The sequence below is a fragment of the Colletes latitarsis genome, chromosome 1, assembly GCF_051014445.1.
Source record: "Colletes latitarsis isolate SP2378_abdomen chromosome 1, iyColLati1, whole genome shotgun sequence".
In the NCBI taxonomy this organism is placed as follows: domain Eukaryota; kingdom Metazoa; phylum Arthropoda; class Insecta; order Hymenoptera; family Colletidae; genus Colletes; species Colletes latitarsis.
Window position 1 is genome coordinate 50,417,116 of NC_135134.1, and position 22,674 is coordinate 50,439,789.

The following is a 22,674-nucleotide window of genomic DNA, read 5'->3' on the forward strand; positions in this document are numbered from 1 at the left end:
AACGAACAGCACCGATTTACCATTGTTTACCTAACGATTATTTAGGTTATTGTATTCACGGTTTTCAGCGTTGTAGCCGCTTATCGCGGGCTCGTGTTTCGAGAAACCGGCCATTGTTCGAAACGCTGCGCTCGGTCGAATAATTTCCAGGTGTAATCCACCGCACGTTCGAATACTTGATTCGCTGCGGCAATGTTGAACACTGCCAAGCAAATTTTCCCGAATTACAACGTGTTTCTGTTTGGCAAATTTTCCCTGTACGGTCAGCTTTAATTAGATGTCGGGAATATACGCTGCAATTTATTGCAGTTAAAGTAACCCTATACAACGATTTCCTCTTGTTTTAACAATATCTTCGATCGTATCGCTATTTTTACATTCGACTTTTTTCCAACGGAAAATATCACGAAGCACGAAGGAATTCGATCTAATATTTCGACAAGACGTAGCCCGTATTTGTCCTTTGCAGGCAATTCTAAAATTCAAGGGAGAAAAGCTTCCCTTAATCGCGGATTCACCCTCGCATCCGACGAAGGAACCGTGGACCGCAAGTCGAAAAGTCTGATTACACGGGCAAAGCGTAAAACCGCGCGACATACTTTAATCAAAGTAGAAAGAGAGGGGTGGTGGCGGTTCTCTACGTTGGACCCCCTTAATTTTTCCTTGCCGCGAGATATTTGACATATTTGAATCGCGGCCCGTAAGAATGCTCCCTTCGAATAACTTGGGTTTCCGCGGTCGCTTTGAGCCGTGGCTTCCGCTCGTTTCGTTCCGTCTCGCTGCCGGGAATTTCGTTTCGTTTTACGCAATTTCGAAAATGCACCGACCTGGCGCGATGAACCGGAGACACGCGAGGCACGTCGACGATCGGTCAAAGTTCGAGCCGCGAAAGAATCGTACGCGCGAGCCTCCGCTACCGAAAACACCGAAATTTCCGCCGCTCTGGATCTTCGTTGCTCGACTTAGGAATTCGACAATATCGAGAAATTTTGGCCGTTAAAGCCTAGGTGCAACTATCGATGCAAACTCGTTTCTTAACAAAGTAAATTCTCGTTTTTCTATTGTTCGTCGCCGCTAACCCACGGATTCGCACGAATCTTTCGTGACATGTTTACGAGGAAAGCGTGTTTTGCTAAGAGTCGCGTACGAGCGCGTGCGCGTGTCGTCGCTAAACAATGCTGTTACGCAAACGGGAGAGTTTCACCGAGTTTTCGCGGGACGTGCTCCGCATTCGCGCGACGGAAAATAATGAGGAAACTGTAATTACTCGCCGTTGCGTTAGCCTTTGTCGCGGGCCGGCTTGGCAAACGATTCCCACGTGTCCCGTGATGTCACCGTTGATTTAATAGCCGGCCACGTTTCCCTGCGTGTCGTGTGGCTCGCCGACATTATCGAGGCGCGAAACAACGGGAGGACTTCTGTCATCCGTTATTAAAAGCGTGGGAAGAATATTTCAAGGCGAGATGTTGCCTCGACGATCCCCTTCGCTGCATATCGTGCTAAACGAATGCTTCGGCGACTCGCGGCGACAGATGACGCATTTTGTCTTTGTCTTCCATCTTAATAACACGGTTCTTCGTAGACGATGCATCAGCGTTTATCGCGAACGAGTATAATTTACTCCATCGATTCTACGAAATTCGCGCGTATTAATTCCGATGATTTAACAAAATGTCGAGGAATGTTTGAAAATAATTTTCTGGACTTCCCGGAGCTTCCTAAATATTAGAATCGTGTTTGTTGGGAGAACCGAGAGAACCTGAAGGGAAAGTCGAGAGTGGGGCATGTGTGATCCACGCGGCAGGGAACGCGTTAATCGTTTCCCATGGGGTATTCAATATTATTGACACTGACGGTGTCCGGGCGCACGGGTACCAACGTAACGGATTGTTTTCATTATCTTGGTTCCCCGGGTTCGCCCAAAGGTTGAATCGCATCGATCAAACACGGTTCACAGTGTGACTGCGACACGTCGTGCTGACAAAGAATGATCGCGCCTCGCGTTTAGGAGCCGCGTGTTCTATTGGTACGATTGCTCGTTACTCCTTGGACTTTCCCTTTCGTCTTTGTCCATCCATTATAGCAAACGAAAGCGACCATCCACCGTTCGACTCGCTGGTACTTTATTCCTTCTATTTTCTTTTAAATATTTTTTATTAACGCAACTTGCTCGTTTCGCTTCTTCGTCGCTATATTAAATTCAACGGGAAACAATGGTGTTCGTAACGGGAGAAATGTCCTTTGTAAGAATGGAACAGGCGTTTCGTCGTGTACACCCCTCGTAGCCAGGAAAGGGTGCAGAGCCGCGCGAAACGCGGTTTGCGTGCTGTTTGCTGTTCGCACTGCATTTCTCTCGCGGATAGAGGCCGCTCTTAGCTTTATATAATTGCGAGCTTTCATATTTGATGTTCCCAAGCCGGCACCGTAGCTTCAGCCAGTTTGCACTGGCTTACACACGGCCCATTTCTAGCATTTTCAAGCAATCCGACAGAGGTGCACGCTAGGTATGCGGCGACCTGCAAACACCGCTAACTTGTGCCTTGTTTGAAGTCAGGATTTACCGTGCGTTATTCCCGGATTTGCGGAAACTCAGATGTTAGACCATCCTTCCACCCCATCGCCGTCCCCAACCATCGGTGGGATTTTTACCTCTGCGTAGCGGTTCTCTTTGCGCTCCGCTCGCGATCTCTAACTTCCTCTTGAAAAATACTTTCTACTTACAATTATAGCAAAGTTAGAATGGATTTTTCCGAAATACTAGACCGAGAATATTATTTAAGTCGGAGTCCGTCGCGACGAAATTCGAGGAGCGTATTTCGCAGATTCGTGATCGGTGCCCCGGGGAACTGGATTAAAAAGCCACGAAGCCACGATGTCGTCGTCCGTGAAGAAAAAGAAGTCGAGGCAACACGACCGTGTCCCCGGTGCGTTTTAAGCGGCCACGCTGGCGAATATTCGACCGTAGATATGTATCCGTCGTGCTTTATGCCCGGCCACCGGTGTGTATGAGTGCGAGGCCGTTGTTATATTCAAATTCAGTCGCTTGGCTAGTCCATGATTGTGCGTCGGCGAATATTCCAATATACCCACGGTGCCCGGCCATATTGCAATTCTATTACCGCGGAATTCCACGACTGGCATAAGTAGCGGCCTGAGAATTCTCAGGTAGCCTGCTCCCCTCACGTTCGACCGCCCCACGTGGATTTCCGACAAATTGTTTAGGATTATTGCGTTATGATTTTATGCCAGTCGAGCGCCGATGGCCGTATCTGGCCAGCCATCGTGCTCTTTTCGCGCTTCCTGAATGGCGATTTCGAACGCTGCTCGCCTATTCCTGACAAATTTAACGTTCTACCGGAGTACCTTATTGTTGCTTCTCTATTAGATCGGTTCACCGTTCGTTCCGTTGTTGTTCGCTCGTAGAATCTCTCTCGAGGTTCTGCCCCTTTGCATAAACTCGAAATTACGAAAACCGGGCGAAGAAACTTGGCGAAGAAATAATAGAACGTCAACTCGAATAAAGAGAACGTTTTTAACGGGTTAGAATGGTAATCCACGGTTTCTTCTTGATCGATAAAGATAACAAGAGCGGAGGGAGTACCGCGGAGCCCCCGTCGGTCATCTTGAAAATCAGGCTCGTCGATACTTTGTTATTCTTGGCCGAGGAACAATGCAAATTGGCATAGCAATTCGGATCGCGCAGCGTTCGTTGCGCTTGATCGAGCCCGTTTATTAATACAGCTAATATTTACCGAGCGGCTCAAAGGATCTTCGATCCCGCAGACGGCGCTCCTCTCTTTCTTCCGCTTTCTTCGCCGTTCGAAGGAGGATCCCGAAGTCGGCCTCCGGGCGCGATACGACATTTAATTAAGAAACTTGGCCGAGCTCGCCGAGTGATATTTGAGGTAATTAAAAATGTATCCGTCGCGGTTCTTTGAGACAAGCCATTTTCATTGCTGCACAAAGGAGCCTCCCGGGGCTAATCTCCTACGATCCTCCCTCTCGCGTTCTCGTTTCCAGCCTCCCTCTTCCTCCTCTCGCGTTCCCGTCCTCCTACGCTTCGGTTCTCTACGCACGAAATTGCCCGGAAGCGGACCGGCCAGTGACTTTTTAATAAAGCATATTTAGACCTCCGTCGCAACAAGAATTATATAACTTTCCGCAGTCGATGCTCGATAGTCGAGGGGGTATAGTAAACCAAATTTCTCGATGGGGAAAAAACAAATGGCGCGTTACTCGGCGCACACCTGTGCTCTCAAAGGCATCCAACGGGGGATCGCTTAATTTTGCAGGAGCTGGAATCTGGCTGATGCACGGCAAAGGGCGTTTGTTCCCCCCTCGACTCCCGACAACCGTCTTTCTCTCGCAGGGACGACAGCATCGAACGAGATTATCAAACGATTAAAAGAATTTCCATGTCTGATTTCGAAACTCCGACTCCGTTTGTCCAGCCAGCCATAGTCGTCGTCGAGGGGCTCGTAGGCACGAAGGATGATATAATTTTGTCGGCGATCATTTACAATGAAATTGTTAATTAATCCCGACGCGATAAATTATTTCCGGGCGTGACGGAGCGTGGAACGGCGGGGAGACACGAGGCCTAGCCAGGACTATCCAGGGCAGGGACGTAGTTGCGCGTGTGTCGCGATGTTCGATGGTAGATAGAAAGATGAGTCCGGCTTCCGTGGAAGCGAGGACGACCCGGCGTCGGGGACCATAATACGCGCGATGCACACAAGCCGCTCATCTGCATAACACCGGCGGACGCAGCCTCGACATGAATATTTACCGGTCATTTATAAGTCCTGGTACGGCGTTTATCGCGATTCGGTCGTCGTCGTCGTCGTCGTCGTCGTGGCCGTCCCGGCGCAATCGTATTGGAAGCGGCGCGATCGTTCCGAGGATCTCGCGCGTCCCGATGTGTGTACCGGAAGCGCATCGGTGCCGGTGGCGTCGGGAACCGCTCGGCGAACGTAACTCTCCCTCGCTGATTGCGAGGCCAGCCGAGTTTACGATATACGGGCCTTTAGTTTATTGCTCCGGCGTGTCGTTACTTCCGACCGTTCCGGGAAATTTCTCAGATTTCTCGTACCGATTCTCGATCGATCCCGAGACGGTCTCCCCGCGATTCTGGCTACGCCGGCCTAGCACGAAACTGGAGTTTCTGTCCAGCTTCGATTCCGCGTCTCGCGTTCCCTTTCTTTGCATTCGAACGGAGACGGTGCACTCGAAACGATCATCGTGGATACGATAAACCCAATTTCGAATTAGAATTATTCGGACGTAGGACGACCTATATAGTGCTGTATCTTACCTTATAAAAGTTTTGATATCTTAGCTACGCTGTTAACGAGCGTTTCACTGAAAAAGACCCGTTTCGTTCGACGTATCTGCGAATTCTGGCAATCGCGAACGGGGTTGCGCGAGGCGGCTGGAGGCGACTAATTTAATAAAAACCGCGACTCGGTCGTCGGGCGAGAATCACAGGGAAAATAGGGGGAAAGCAACGGGGGAAGATAGAACGAGAGAAGCGAAAGGGGGTGGGAAAGGCGGGCGAGGCGCGCGAGGGAGAATTTTTCATATGCTTACTTGCACAGAAATAATGAGCTTGTCCATAAATAAAGAATAGAAGCTGCTCGCGGCGAATGGGTAATGAAGTCTCTCGTGGATAATTGTTATCGCTGGAAAACGTTGCCGGGCTTGCGTTTTCCGCGATGAAACAACGTAGACGCGAGCAAACGAAACAGCCCTCTTCTTCCGACCGTGTTTTTCGAAAGAATTCGCAACGAGACCGAGCGACAAAAATATAAAATATTCGCGCATTACAGGGTCAAATCTGAATCATTGTAAAAGAATCAAGCTAAATCTACGAAGCTTATATATTTAAATTTCTAGTCCAGACCAATGTAGAATTTTCTCAAAAGCCGCTGTTTGAAATTTTATAATTAATGCAGATAGAAAAATCTCGAGTCAGGCAGGTGCGTCTCGTGTCTGAAATTTTCTGAACTCCGGAGGGGGGGTGGGTGGGTGGATTTAAAATAATCAAGGCTTGTTCGCGCAGGTCGAGCGCCGAGTTAATTCCATCCCGGAAAGTAAAGGATTCCATTTCCTTTGTGAGGGCCCGCCGGTGTGTACTTAACGCAACGGGGCGGGCTTCCGGTATCACCGATGTGTCGACTATCGGTGCCGCACATATCGCGGGCTCGCGTAAGGGTACAAGTAAGCGGCGCGGGGGCGCAGAAAGCTTTTTAATTAAACGTGGCTCGACCCGGTCCGGCTCTTTCTCTCGCCCCCGCCTCCGTTGCTCCCCGTTGCTCCGGGAGTTCAAAGTCGAGGCTCGGCAAGTCAATATCAAATACCTCGGAGCTAGACGGAGTGGCTGTGCGCGCAGTAAGCACAGAGTAAGCACGGTAAGCAGAGACAGCCACCCCGATACGATCTAACTACGTGAATCTGCCCGTAGCCCTCCCCCCCCTTTCCTTCGTCCGCCCACTCCGCCTCCCCATCCCAAACTCACTCTATTTCTCTCTCTTGTTCCGTTCCGGTACTTCTCCTAGGCTCGTCTGCCTCGGTTCTGGCTCGTCCGAGCATCGATGCGCGTACGTATCGACGCTTCAGAAGTCCCGGAGAGAGCAACGGGCAGATCCCGACGCTCGCCGCCACATAAATCGACGCTAGGGGCCCCTTTCGTGTCGCTATTTCAGCGACCTCGTGCCGACCCTATCGAAGAAGGGCACCGGTGATAATGGTTACGAGCACCGAACACGATTCCCTCTTCTGCCGCTTCTTGTTCCACCGATTTCTTCTCTCCGCCGCGCCGTGAGACGAGCATGTGCATGGTGGGGGCAACTTTTGCTCCGTCGGGTGTCATTATACCTCCGCCTCTACGCCAAAACGACTTACGTTACAGTTTTAAAATTCTACGATATCGCTAGAAAAAGGTAATTATAAATTTCCAAGGAGACGAACGCTAATTTATATCACTATTACCGCGTACCGTAATTCGCTGCTTTCGCGATCCTTCCATCCCACGGAACGAACCTACCGATTTGATACAGTATGATGTCTGAATCCACTTGGAAACGCGTCGCGGTTCCGGGACGGCATTTCTTCGCGCGTGCTGAGATTATTTTCCAGGGAGGACACGAGGAAATCGTTAAGACGCGATTCGCGTGCAACGAGAAGGCGACGTTAGTCGCGCACAGGTGTGCGTGTGTTGGCGAATCACGTTTATCAAGGGACACGTTGGCTCTCACGGGCATCCTTGATCGCGTCATACACCGTGGCGATGGAGAAAAAGCAATTTCCGCGGTGCCGTTAAGCGCGATCGTGTGCGCCGACGATATTCCGCCATCCGCGCACAAAGGGCGATGAATACGAGCGCGTGATCCACGGATGCATATATCGTACCGCAATTAACTCGATCCAGAAAGAAATAACGCTCGGCTATTTCCGCGTTTACAACGATACAACCGACGGTCGCCCTTGGCTCCCTTTCGCTGGGAACTTGTCACGGAGACCGGAAGCCATTTTAAAATTCCACCAGCCATTCCGTTTTATTCCATACTTAAAACAGCTAACGCGAAACGCCGTGTTGGCATCGATCGATCCTCCAACTTCGAATAAAAATGTTCTCTTTGTTCCTTGAAACAGCTACGTATTTTCTACGACTCGTTAGCCATGTTGGGGAACGGAACTCGTACAGTCACAATGTTTAATACTAGAAATCTGACTTTTTGATCGATCTGCATCTCGTAGTAAAATATTTTTAAACCGTAAATATTTGTTACGTTCGATAGAAGTAATCGAGGGCCCAGGGGGCCAAAGCGCGCGAGGTATACGAGAAAATAATAGGACCAGAAGAGCGGTAGAGCGCAGAACAAAGAAGACCGGTGGTGTTTTGCGGACAGCGAATGCCGGAGCATTAGCCGCGTGGCCGCTACTTTCTTGCGACCGCAAAAACCGCCACGGACGAAGTCGCGTGCGTCCGTCGTATTTCGCATTAACACGTCTGTTAGCGTGTCCGTCCGTGCCGGTAAATGATACACGATGGCGAAATGACGTGAAATAACGCGAAGCTTTCCATCTGTTCCCTCCGTTACGGAGAGTTTTCTAACCGAATCGCGTTTCGAGCGCGAGCGCGACGAACCCGCTGTAACTGATGAAATTTACAAATGAATTATTCATTTAATCGTTCCACGGACAATTTATTTGCGAACGCTCGTTCCGCGTTCGAGCGGCAATCGGATTAAAAAAAACCATCCTTGGAACTCGAGATTTCACCGTTTATATCCTGATACTGGGCTCCCCGACGAACGGTCGTTAACTCGTTCACTGTTTGGACGAGAGACACGAGGCGTTCGCGCTTTGGTAATCACCAACTTTTCTTTGGAATAAACGAATATTCGCGGGAAAATTCGAATCCAATAAATCGCGAGGTGATCGATGATTCGAACCGTTCTAATTGGGCCTGATTAACGTGGTCGCGAGCACGAGAACGAGTCGCCGGGAAAACAAGCGCGTACGTAACGCGTGCGTGTGCATTGTGCATGTGCAACGAGCATCGGCGGTCTTACAGCGCAGCCGGGTCACGCGATGAGAGAAACGTTTTTCCCGTAAATGGGAACGAAACCGTCGTTACTGCCACCTAAGGTTTACGTTGTAATCAGACCGTGGTTCTATTGCGTCTCTATGGTTCTCCGTTTACATCGCCGAGGACTTCGAACTTCACGACTCGTTTGCTCCGCGATTAGGAACCTCGAAGACGCGTTGCTCCGACGGGAATCGTTTCACCAGGGCGATTGCCAAGATTCTCGCAATCATCCTTCTCTCTTTTTTTTCTGGTTTTCATTGTAATCGGTCCCGGAGATGGCGTCACAGCGATACAGTTCTTTACTTCGCTCGCGATAGCCGGCTCGCTGTGAAATTGCATTCAGGACACGTGGATGCGGTGTATCATGTTCGTTTAACTCGAAGATCGTATCTTTGCCCGCTTCTTACCGGTAGCGCGCGTATTAATATGTTGAAAAGCAACGCTTTGTTGCCGATAGGCTTACTTAAATACCGGTTGACACGCTTTGCGAAACGGAATAGGGAAAAGGATCGTTAATAACTTCAAATATATGTTTTCAGAATAGACGAGTCGGAATTATCGAGTATTAGCGTCTTATCGTGACAGCTTACGAATGTAAATTGAATCGCTGGCGACCTTTGTCGATATCTACCGTGTATTAAATCTGCATAGCTTTAAAGATACCTTGTAGTTACGTAGGTATTTGCTCGATCTCTAAACTGCTGTTAGAAGAGGGTTATTCAACGAGCTGATAATACAAAAATATTGCTTTATTATATCTTCGTGTACCAGGGATAAATTGGCGAGGTTCTCCCGATGAAAATGAGCCCAAACACGATTTTTGAAATTTTGCAAAAATAACTTCAACGCCTAGATAAAAAACCCTCCGTACGACGTCGTGTTTGGACACGTATTAATCGGGAAAATCTTGTCGATGACAACCCTGCGACGAGAAATCTAAAAGCTTTCGGTTTACATTGTTTTGCATAAATTCGGGGTGACACGTTGGCATATAACCGGGCGCTACTGTTCGTTTCAGAAGGCCGCGCCACCCAACGCGAGGATGGAATGGATGGAGGACCATCGGTCTGGGAAAAGGAAATTCGCAGCGGTCGGAGGCGAGAGGGATCCAGGTAAGAAAATAAATCGCAATGATCTCCCGCGCGGCAGTATCCTTGTAATTGGCTCCGTGAGAGAGCGCGCATCCGCGCCGATGATTGTCGCCAACCGCTCGATATACATCACCCGAAAGACACGGATGCGCGTCCTCCGCGAGGAGGATGTTGTTGCCACGGTGCTAAAAGGACCCCAAAGGAGAGACGGGGGGGCATGAAAACGTGCGCGAGGCGAACCGAAGATAGCGCTGACAAGCGGCCACCGGGAGCCCTCGCGTGCAGAAGCTAAGCTACCTCTCCCTTGCTGCCGCCACTCTCTTTCCATCTTTAAAAGGACCATCGAGAACCGATATACAGTCTTTCTCGACACCGGCACGAATCGAAGTCGTCACTAATTTGGTGTCGAGCCGGCTCCGATCCTCCGCGCCACACGGCGTTAGCTAACGCGTCCGCCAGGTGTTGAAGCCTAACGCGAGACCGTGGTTTCCACACGGTTCCGTCTATCGGGGCCATCAATTTTTCCACTTTGCAATCCCCGTTTAGGACTTTGGATTAAGGTAGAACCAACGGACCTTGGGCAATATGCAATTATCGTTTGTCACCGCGGCGACAAAAATCTGACAGCCGTCATTTGCAGCGACCCAGACTGTAAAAATCCTCCACGTTCGATGACTCGAACGTACGTAGCGAGCGAAGTACGCGTGGGTTAGATTTAGGTCAGGCCTGTTCTATCGCCTTGGGTATCTCTTCCGTATATCTACCATCGATTCGCTAATCTTGCATCCGATCGAGGCGTCTCGGAGCCATTTCTCAAACTGCCATGTCGCTCCCAGGATCGATCACGCGAGAGACGCGGTAGGAAAAAACCGTCCCGATGCACGGCTTCCGCGTGAAATTTCAATCGAATCTACCCGTTACGTAGAGGCCTCCGGACGCCGCTAGGAGACACCTTTTTTCCTCGTCAGCATCGGTTCCATGTACGTAGCCGGTGTCGGCGTCGGCCACGACATGCCTTCGCGAACACGGCCTGGCGTGCAGTGTCGCCAAGACGCATTGCGCGTCGCGCTATCGGCAAAAAGGCCGGCTTTCCAATTGAATTTATTCGCCTAACGAGTGTAGATTCCCTCGCGCCGGGTATGGCCAGGACAAATGGCGCGCATCTCGCCGCCATGTAGCCGCAACGAGAGAATTCCGTTACAGAGTGGAAAGCGTCGGGAATTACAGGCGACAGCGTTACAGGGCCAGGGCGAGATTCATGGAATCGCGTCAGGTTGAATCAGTCCCCGCTCACTTCGTCTTCCTCGTTCGCAAAATATTCAATTTCGAACCTTTAACGCTGTAAAAGGCGAATGGTGGCAGATCAGTTCTGTTGTGTTCGTTATCAAACAATTGATAATTCAATCAACCTACTCCACCGTGATTAATTTAACATTGGAGGGGTCGAATCCAACACAGTGGTCTTCAGTAGTTTTGCACAAATACTACCAACTTATTCTCAAGCTTGTAAGGATGTCAGGGATGGTTAGGTCTGGGTTAGATTCAATAATTCGGACACTTTAAACTTAACGATTCCACTATATTTATTTAATACTATGTAAAAATCATAAACGACTTCTGTTGACCAAAGTTCGATGCGGAGTGTCTCTCGATACGCATTTGATCTTAGCCTAAACACTTCCCTCGACGCCAACGATAACGTTTCTTACAAGCTATAATTAAGAAGATCAAGAGCTTGAACACAAAAGGATTCGATCTTCGGTTCCTCCCGAGTTCCCAAGAACGAACCACCCGTGCGTAGAAAGCACAGAATGGGAAATCCTTGAACGAGTAGCCCCATAGATCCATCAGAGGTTGACCCTAGGCTCGGTGTCCGGGTTGTGCACTCGATCCCCGGTGTATCGCGCGCAGTCACAGAGAGCTGCATTACGTATGGCGATTGCGTCAGGGTGATATCGTCATCGGACAGGGCGAACACGACTTTAGCCTTCTCGGCGTAGGACACGAGAGAGGAGAGCAGAGGTGCGTGTCCCGACACGGCTTGCCCATTAGGTGGACCCGCCGCGCCATCAGATTAGATTCCGTTTCGTTCTCAGTTCGTCCGCAACAATGCGGCTGAACCCGCGATGCATCGCCGGAACGGCGACGTTCCGGCTAACACGCTTCCTGGATTCGTGAATCTCCGGCCCGACCGGGCCCTTTGCCTGCTGCACAGACCCCGTCCAAGGGACACGCATCTTAAAGCCCAATTTACACCTCCACCTCCTCGACGATCCCTGAAACGTACGAACGTTGCTTTCGTCTGCGTTTCAACGATCCATCCGTGGGAAGTCGAAACCTCGACGAACGATCAAACTGAGTCAATCTCAAATGATTTCAATTCTACTAATAATCTTCTCGGAGGTCCCAGACGTTTATCCGTGACTGCAATCGAAACCAACAATATCAGCGTTTGTGCGTCCGTACGCAATTATGAACGTAGCTCGAACAAGAATTTCGATAACGGCTTGTAGAGATACCGAATACAAGCGTCACTGGAGGAACAAACATGGCGGTCACGAGGATCGAAACGGTTATTTAGAATCTGATTTAACATCTGGTTAACGCGCGTTGCCGGTGGAATGCGTACGCTCTAGCGGCTCCCGACATAATTATCTTCCGCGACAGAGTCGCCAAAGCGTTGGGCGGAATAACACGTCGTGTAGCTGGGGGAGGATCGCGGGAACGAGGAACACGGGCCCGATCACGTCGTTAATAGGGGACGGCGATAGCGAGAAGAATATTGTTGGGGATATCGCGTATCGTTGGCCGGTAAAAGCGCATTTTCTCCACCGGTTTCTCTCGCGGGGCTACGACAAAAGTGGAAACGAGCCGATACCGGCGCGATACCGGGCCGAAGCGGAAGCGAGCCGAGCCTGAGTCGTGCGCGCCGCTCGGGCCGATAAGAAAGCTTCGTGAAAGCATCAACCGGCCGACAAAAGCCCGGACCGCGATAAGATTAAGTGCGCTCCGGGGCAAAGGAGCATCTTTTCGAGGGGGAGGACTTGCGCGCCGCCTCGAAAGCCCCGATTACGCAATCGGGACGATCGATCTCCCGTCCGCCTCTCCGGAGGAACCCACGAATTTTTAGAAACTTTTAATTAAAAATTATGGATCCTACCGGAAAGAACTGTTAAAACTGTACAAAGTTCAGTATCGTTGCGATTATTGGAAAGATTCGGGTCTGAAAATGTCGCGATATTTCTTTAAAACGCGAACGATTCGATCGGTGCAGCGCTTCCGTGCGTTTCCCGTGGGCTCGGCGATTCTTAGAAAGCCCGGTAAATTATCGTGGAGCGGGGAGGCGTGTCCCGATGGAAGTTTATTCGAGGACTTATAAACGTACACGGGTCCGGGGCCCGCATTAATGTATCTGCCGTGAAATCGGTGTCCTCGGAATCGCGGCGACACGCACTCGATGTTGTCGCGGCTTTTTTCGATTCCGGCATACCGGTTCGGGACACGCTTGCGGTTACTCGCGGGCTATCTGCGTCGCGAGAAACGATCTTTGACGAGCGGACGTGACCGCCCCCAGAAAAACGTAATTACCCAGGCGACGTTTCATCAGCGAGGATACTCAATGGTTTTCCATTCCGTTTATTTTTCGATAGCTCTTTCCGCCTCTCGTTATACTTTTCACAAATTGAAAACCACGTGAAATTCACCCTTCCAAAGACGAAGAATGAGGGTATAAAGTCGCTCGAGAGCCTACCTTGGCACCGTCTTGGATCTCCTGTCTTCCTTCTCGTCGATCAGGCGTGGATCCTGTCTCGATCGTTCTGCAACACAGACGAAACGCTTGGTTAAGCTATTTTCCTTCGTTACCGGTTCGTTAAATCAAATGATTCAAACGCTGAGTCGCGTTCCCTCTGTACAGGGTGTTCATCGCAACGTTCTTGCAAAATTAACCGAATACTTTTTGATAAAATCTTGTACCCGATTGTACCACTAGTTACGAACCACGTAATTCGCGGGTTGTTCGACGAGGATCCTCCAGAATTAATGCCTCCAACTGATCTTCATTAAACGCAGATGGTCGCTCCGAAAGTGGCTCGTCAGAGATATCAAAATTGCCGTTCTGAAGCTCTTCCCTTTGCAATGGAATCTTCGCCGTAAACGGCAACATCGATTAAACTCGCATGAAAAAATGAACAAGGATCGTTTAAGCTTAAAAAGAAATTGTGAAATCTACAAAGTTTATAATTGTACGAACAGCAAGTTCAATGTTTCTTCCCTTGCTTCAGACGTCCACGAATTAAAAAGTCAGCAGGTTAGTCCCAAAACGTGTAATAATACAAATATTTTTTACATTCCATTTCTGAGACAGACACGTTAATAGTGAATTTTAGATCACGTTCGAAAGGCACGCAATCGTTACGACGAACACCCTGTATAGCGAGATAGCGACGTCTCTGTCTCGTTCGTCCGTCTCGATGTCGTACCCTCTTCGTTGGTCGTCCTTTCAGGGGAATACACTCGTCGTTTTCTCCGCGTCAGACACCTGGAAGAGGCCGGACGAAAGGAACTCGGTAATAAAGTCGCGTCTCGTTATACGATGATACGGCTACCTGGCGGGCAAGGCGCCGTGCAATTACTAAGTTGCATAATTGCGCCATGGTAACAGAGTTAAGAAGAAAAAAAAAGGATCGAAGAGTGAATCAGTTCGCGCGAGCGCCGTACGTCTCTTCCCCGTAATATTACTTTATTAGCGAAATGGGATAATGCCACGGTGTGTGACAAATTGGGAGCAACGCACGCTCGCGTACCAGGCGACGGCCGGAAAAGCGATGAATATTCATGGGACCGAGCGCTGGTGTCGGTGGGACCGCTAGATGCGCGCGCACCGCCACCCAGCGAACAAGGCCCCGTTCACACGTCCCGAGCCTCGCGATCGCCACGATTCTCCACCCGTTTGCAATCTTCTTTTTTCATTCTTCAGCCAATAAGTAGGAAACGATCACTTTAGCGACGGTGATTTCACTTTAGTTCTTTTAGGAGTGAAATTTAGGTAATATTCGAACTTAATGAACAGGGTGAATCGCGCCATTTGCAGTGGCGAACAAAAGATTCGGACGGAAAGGATAAAGCCAAAGGTATCATTGGAAATTCTGAAATAATTATTTCCGCGGTACTACTATCGTGCAAAGTTCGAAGAGCCGGTTCCGGAAGGACGATTTTTAAAAAACAAAATGTTCCTAGCGATAATTCATTTCCACGAGAATAACTTTTGAAACGAATTTGAAAAATAAAAGTTAACTGTTTCTTTCGATCGGTGGTCGTAACAGTTCGTGAACGATCAGATAATTCTCTTTTTCAACGGGTTGCTGGTCTCATCGAAAATTTTATACTTATAACAGGATTCCATTGCGTGACTACGGGGAATCTCGCTCGAAAGAGGCTCCCTAATTATATCGTTCAGTTGTGACGGTGAGAAAGAATGTTATATTCATATTTGGAACGGCTGCAAAGGGTGAATATATGTTGCAAGAAAAATTTTCTTCTCAATGTCATTTCTTTCGGAGGCGTCGGGATCACTGTTGTTTTATTGCGGGCAAGCATGCCTCTTTTTTTCTCTCGCGTGTTCCGCTCGAAATTAATGTGCACTCAGCCATTATAATAATAAAACCATAAAGTAACGCGCAACACTAGAATTTAAAATCAAACGCAAGATCTTGTATTCCACGTCGTGGTAAATGAATGTTTATGATACTTTGCATATATAATAACACGGTTGTTCTGCAATAAAGTCGTTGAACAAAATAATTATTTCCTAGGCGTTCTTAGTTTCGCAGTTTCCTTTAATTATCATCGTACGTATACAGGGTGTTCGGCCACCCCTGGGAAAAATTTTTATGGGGGATTCTAGAGGCCAAAATAAAACGAAAATCAAGAATACCAATTTGTCGATGGAGGCTTCGTTAAAAAGTTATTAACAATTAAATTCAAAAATTTCAAATCGTTCTGGAAAAATTATTTTTAGTTGTGGGGGTCAATTACAATCATTTTTTATGAATAGACATACCTCCGAAATCCTACCCACTTTCGAGAAAAAAATTAGAGAAGGTGTGAAATTTTTCGACGGAAAAAAAATTTTTCAAATCGTTCTAAAAAAATTACTTTTACCTAGAGGGGTTAATTGCAATCATTTTTGGTGAATAGACATACCCCCGAAATCTTGCGCATTTTCGAGAAAAAAATACAGTACAGGCGGAACTTTAAACGTTAATAACTTTTTAACGAAGCCTCCATCAACAAATTGGTATTCTTGATTTTCATCTTGTTTTGGCCTCTAGAATCTCCCATTAAAATTTTTCCCAGAGGTGATTGAACACCCTGTATAGAAAAATATCGAAGTTTTCATTTTGTCGAAAACAAAGCCGCGCGTAAAGTAGGAACGGACAACAACTTATTAACGTTGATAATAAACGTGATTAAAGTTTCATTCCGTGTCTGTCACGCGTCTCAGTCTCACTCGCTCGACCGTTCCGCCGGTCTTAATTAAAGTAATAAGCTAGGTCAAAGAATTTACCGTGAATCATTACGCCGCGCGCTATGATTACTTTTTCCTCTCCCCATGCGTCGAGCGTCGTTAAAATCGCGTGAAAAAAAGGATGCGTTCGATGTCTTGCTTCGGTAATTATTTATTACAAGCCGTCGTTCGCAAATCATCGCCGAGGTTCGCGCGTTTCATTAACTGCACGCGCGGTCCTCCTGTAATTACGTTGGTCGTTTGCGAACCGAAAACACGTCGGTTTCTCTGCACGTTGCACGGACGGGATGATCTAAAAAAAACCATACACTATTTTGGCAATGCGTAGAAACCCGTGAAACACTCGTAATCGGGAACAAAAAAATTAAAAACTATCTTCTCAAATTGATAAAACCGACGATGATTCACGATATTTGTCAATTCTGCGATGGTTCTTACTACGTTACAGCATTACGATAATTAAATAACGTCGAAGTTACAGGGAACAGGACCTTTCTTATATAGCCAGGTTCTCGAAACGTGCAATTAAAATACTGGTTGCGCGACGATTCGCGTATCACTCGTGGAAAACGAATTTATCAACGCGAAACGGTCGAGTATCGATCATTCGATCGGTGGACACGCGAACTGGAATGTCCTAATTGATCCAGAAGCGTGGCACGAACGCGTCAGAGTGCCTGTAAATTCAATTAAGCAATTATTTAACACTTAATTACCCGACTGAAGCGGTTATTATCTCTCGCTCGAAACGAATCTACGTCTCGACTTTTCTTTCGTTGCTCGCGCTAGTTTGCTGTAATTGCCACTCGTAAATTTATTATTACTTTTTACAGCTTAATTTCTGATTAGAGTTAACACCGTAGGAATCTCGAAACGAGAAGTGTATTCCTTCAAAGTTTCAAATTTTTATTGAAATTAAAAAAAAAATGAATATGTTCGTTTATTCGAGTTAAAATATTGTAGGCGCGATTACTTGATGCAAGTCGGAAGACGATTAATCGGTGGGCATTTAATAAACGATCCCGCCAGCGCCTCTGCCGCGTTGAATTTTCATCGAACGTCCAAACTAATTCACCGTCCGGCCGTACTATATTACAACATTACTTTGTACCGTAATACAAGTCGATGTTGCCCGATTAACATCCAAGATTACAGGCAGGCTCCTTACGCCAATGAATGTACTTAGGCGGTGAGAAACGATCGAGGCTCGCGTAGATAACGGCGACAACGCTGGCGACGAGCAAGACTACGATTACGGGGTCCTTTGTCCCCGTGCACGACGATGCAAATACTCGCCAGGTGCGTTTACCCGCGACTTTAATAACATTTGGCATTTCAAACGGTTACTTAGCACCTTTCAGCTTCGAAAATGCTCGTTAAGCCTAGATTTAACGGTTTAAATCACCAGGAAATCGAGGACGCCTGTTCGAACGAGTCGACGAACATTTAAATTATTATCGTCTATCGTATTACACAAATAAAAAATACAAGTAAAACGAGGCAGGAACTTGTTTTCACTAACTACATTGTTGAGTCTTAATTGCAAAGGCACACATCTGCTGAATTTATTATATTGTTCACAAGTGGGCAAAGCCAATCCACTTATCCACGTATCTTTGGTTCGTGTCTCCAACCCATCGCTAGCCAGGACTCTCGAGGTACTCTTTTCCTTTATAACTCGAGGCGACGTTAGAAAGGTCGCGCGCGACTAGACTGTCGTCCCTCGGTTCTATCGTTCGTTGGCGTAATTAAAAGAATGCTCTGTGCGCCACGCCGCCGCGAATATCCGCGAGTTTACGAGCCGGCCCCACGTAAGGGGACGCGATAAGTCCACGTGAAAATGCCTACGTGCTAATATTACGATCGCAACGGTGCCTCGGTAAATGCGGATCACCCACGCTTGCCGATTCACTGGACACTTTTGTCCGTTAGATTGGTCGGACTGTTCGGACTCTGACTCGACGCCTCTATGGAGGATCGGAGAGGACGGGATACGATTGTCGTCCAGGATCTTTAATCACGATCTTAATTACAATCATAGAGTCTCATAGAGTTTTACTGTTAAGGGAAACTTCATTTTTGGAGGGTTATTTCACTGTACGCTTTGTTCTGACTTGCACATAACCGATACAGTCATTTAAAAAAATTTTAAATTTCCGCCTGTAGATAGGCAACTTGCATACAGCTGCGTGCATACGATAGTGGTCCTCACTCAGCATGAGAAACTCTACAGCCTCACAGTCTTGCGAGTGAGAACTACTATCACACCTACGTAGCTGTTTGCAGACTGCCGTTCTACAGACGGAACTTTAAGCGTTAATAACTTTTTAACGAAGCCTCAATCAACAAATTGCTATTCTTCATTTTCGTCTTATTTTTGCCTGTAAAATCTCCCATTAAAATTTTAATCACAATGAGAGACGTATAGTACACTCGTATAGGGATAATTAGCACACCAAGGTAGTCAGAATCACAATTACGAGAGCGTGGTCGGAATCTGAATAGCAGATCGCAACTTTTGTTCCTTATAGTAGTACAATTGGTAATGCGCGCGCATCGAGGCTCGGTGTTGGCGCGCACATACGATCGCGGTTCCGCGCTGTCTCGGCCGTTAGACGTCGGTCAGGAATCGTTTAATTATTTGAGCCGGCGACGCGGAACCGGCGAGCGGGAAATATTTCTCGGCGTTGCCTTTCCAGGCGGACGAAACGGCCGGGCGTGGGAGACGCGGCTCGCGCGCAGATATCGTAGATTAGACGCGGGGGCAACGGACGGCCGGTGCGACGCCGATGGTCCATTGATAAGATTGTCAGCGAAGGAGAAGTCGATGGCCGATCAATTAAGGAAATCCTCGCCGCATGCAGAAACGCCGCGCGGGCCCCCGTCGGCTCGCCCCGGCTCCGTATTTATGGTATCTGTCCGCGGCCGCGGCTATAACCGTCAGTTTGTTTGTTATAAAACAAGCCGCTGGCTTTCGCACATTGTCCGGCCGCGAGATAATCGACCGTCCCGTCTCCGCCGCCCTGTTATTAATGCGTAATTGAATGTTGCGATTCATTACCCGGACGTTATATTTCAAGCTGGCCTGTCTCGCGCACGACGTTCGGGCCCTCGTGCTTTCGCGCTCGCGCGTCGCCTCGCCTCGCCTTCGTTAACAAACTCTTCGCTACGTTCCATCGAACCTCCGCTCTGTGCTCGCGTTCGCGCTCGTTTCGGCAAATTGCTCCGCTCGACGCGTGTGCTGCAATGTGTCGCGCAATTAATACTGTTTACCACGAGCGCGCGGTCGATGCATAGTTCCTCCGTGTATTTATCGAACATAGTCACAGTGTTAGAGAATGTGCACTGTGGTAGCTTGCTACTGTAGGAAGAGGTGAGTCGATCGAGCACTTGCGAGAGAGGTACAGGTCGAGCGCCATCTACTAGCGGGCGCGGGAAGCGCGCTAAAGTAGGAACAGACAATACCGACAAGCTTGCAGTTTCTTCGAACGAAGTAAATTCCGCGGTGAGTTTCCTCGCGTAAGTGACTGTTTTCCACCTGGTATCGAGGTGTACGATAATTTGTACCGGCTCCGTGGATTGCTCTGCTACAGTTATGTTTAACGCCGTCCGGCGAAACATAGTGCCGCGAGTCACGCAGCATCTCGCCGCTGTCAGCAGCGGGAGACTTACTTCGGTAATTAACCGGTAATGAGCTATGGCCGGGCGCGGGACGCGAAGAGTGGATAAATAAAGTCTTACCGGACGATACCGGAAAACCGTACGGTAGAAACGGAGAACGAGGAGAAAGAGGTCTAATGGAATATAAATCTCGGAAGGGTGTGCGGGTGGACTCGTTCCAGCGGATTGTTTTGTCCGCAGCTAGAATTTAGCTTCTAAAACGCTTCTAAAACGCGATCGAAGTTTGTATTATAAATCTGTTTATCAGATGACGATCGTGATTGAGTTTTAGTTCGTGTTAGTACGCCAGAAGAGTTGGTCGCGATTCTTAAAATCTCTGTTACAAAGCAGTTTAGCATCAGTCTGTTTGGATTTCGTCCAGCTAAATGCCACGCGAAGGGGTTAAGCAAACCGTCGAACGATATTCTATGGAAAGGAACTTATCATCGGCTCTTGGGAGACCTGCACGATCTGCGTGCATTATGCAGTCGAATGAGTACGCGTAACCTTAGTCTGTAATCCGTGGATTATAGCCCCGCATAGCGTATCATCTACTAATGCCTTCGAGCTTGATACTCGCTCGACACTTTCCGAAACTGTTTTCGCACGACTATGCGAGCACCAGCCCTTCCCGCCTCTATCGCATTTGAATAATTTCTCGATATCGATGTGCACGGGAACAGAACACAGGACCGTCGGTTGCTATTTAGAGGTTCTAAACGCTCCGACCTTACGGCGCTGGAATTTCAACGCGAAGGTACCCGGAAATTCCGCAGTCGCATTCGTTAAGGGTCGAAATACTTTATTGGGACCTTTCTCTATCCACTTTCCAATTGGACACTGAGAAAATACCCAGTGGTAGAAGGATCTAACAAATTTCTCGGACTGAAAAATCTAGGCAGCGATATTTTATTCGACGACTCTAAGCAGATGCAGCGGGAATGAAAATTCCCTTTTGAGTCGAAATGGAGTTCGACGTGGTTCGAGGCTTAAAGCCGTTTCCTAGTCGCTAGAGCTATCAAGGACGTTCCTTTTCCAGCGAATGATAGGACAGAGACAGTGGTCCGAGCGCAGAGAATCGTTTCCGTGTTTGTCGGGACCACCGGCGAGAGGATTATCTCGGAATGGCAGCGGTCGTCCTGTACAGGCGCGGTATTGGCTCGCGTAGTGGGCTTTGACAACGGTAAATAGCTAGTCGAGGCTGATAACGCGAGCCTATATACTCGCTATCTAGCGAATTGCTTATCGGACCAGGATACCGTTCTGGAGAGGAAGATCTAGTTAGCTACTTCGTGCCGCGTCGTACACGGTTCCTGGATAACCGTAAAATTGGGCGATTAACGCGTTGCTGGCCGCGTCGGGCGCCTTTGGTGCTCTTCCACCGATACAGGACCGTCTTCCCTTTATATCGGGCGTGCTACTCGATTCTTACCTCCTCTTCGTTAACGGGAAACGAACGATATTTATCAATTTGTCGATATTACAATTTCCTGAAGTAACAGAATGGCGAAGACCGTCGACGTCGGAGATCGAAACGCGTGGCCATCGAGGCGTCTTCCGCCGCGCTTGCGGAGATCATCGAGAGGATACAGCGCGTAAAAGAAGTTGCCATTCTCGTTCGCCGGTTTAGTCTCGGTTCATTCGATACTGTAATGTCGTCATCGGCCGGTAATGACTGGGATCATAGACCGAGCCGGATGGTTAAGCCGAGCGCGCGTGGATTGATAGTTTGCAGTTAGAAAACGAGTGTTCTCCTCCTGCTCTGCCCCGCGGGACGGAATCGTCGAACCGCCGCTCTCTCACGGCCCCGGAGAACGACGCGACACTCGAACGTGTAGCGTAATAGACCGAGCGCCCGGTAATCTTCTGCTAATAACTACTCGGTCTTTGCCCTTTCGTGGACCACCGGGCGTAAAATCGTCGACGTGTGCGTCGCGCGGGGAGCCAGCGAGACCCGGCGATCCCCTGTGCCCCGGGTGGAAGGTTTCTCCGGCTCGGGTTCAGGAATTGTCAACCTCTCGCCGCTTGGAATTTACGTTTCTCGCTTGACATTAAAGGTGACTGACTCGTCCGTTTGCTCGGGGAGACGGAGGATCGGGGCCTTAATGCATATGCGATTTCCTCCGTCGAAACCTCCTCGGAGAATGTCGACGGGTCGGTTGGGACTTCTTCAACACTGGATTTACGGAAGCCGTCAATTTGACGAAAATTGCAGAACACGTAAATATTATTTTCACATGAATACATATTCTGACTAAAAGAAAAATCGCATTTTAAGGTAATCGTCGACATGAAACATCAATGCCCGTAAATCTAATGTTAATATCGCACCGTCTTCCAGGGTTTCCGACAAATTGAATTGTTTTCGCAAGATTTTGGAAATTTAGCACGTATTCGGATACGATAACTGCCGCGAAAAATAAAATGGAGACGGAGCGCGAGGGAATTCGCGGAAGCACGCTAAACAAATTAAGCGCGCGGCGAGCCGGCTAAACGAAACGGGGCCAATTATCGGGGAACGGGAAACGCGGATTGCCACTCATTTCCCCGCGAACAAAGTGGCCGATTAGAGGACTGTTTCCGTGCATCGTCTATCACCCGGACCGGGATCGAGTAAATTTCTACGCCGGCCACCGAGCCTCGATAATTCTCGCCGCGACGGAGAAAGAGCATCGGCGTCCCGGTCGTCGGGCGATTCATGGGGAGCGAACGCGGGTTTCGCGCGCATACATCTTCCACCGGGGGATATTACGGGGACGTCCGAAGGAAATCGTCGACGAGGAATCCCGTGCACTGACATT

General features: G+C 48.6%; 1 protein-coding gene across 1 annotated transcript in view; it reads right to left on the minus strand.

The window, feature by feature from the left end:
- LOC143344976 (uncharacterized) overlaps positions 1–22,674 on the minus strand; it is a 191,231-nt gene that overhangs the window by 33,746 nt on the left and 134,811 nt on the right. Inside the window, 1 exon segment of the mRNA XM_076771633.1 lies at positions 13,436–13,502. Within this exon segment, the coding sequence (XP_076627748.1) occupies positions 13,436–13,502 (67 nt within the window).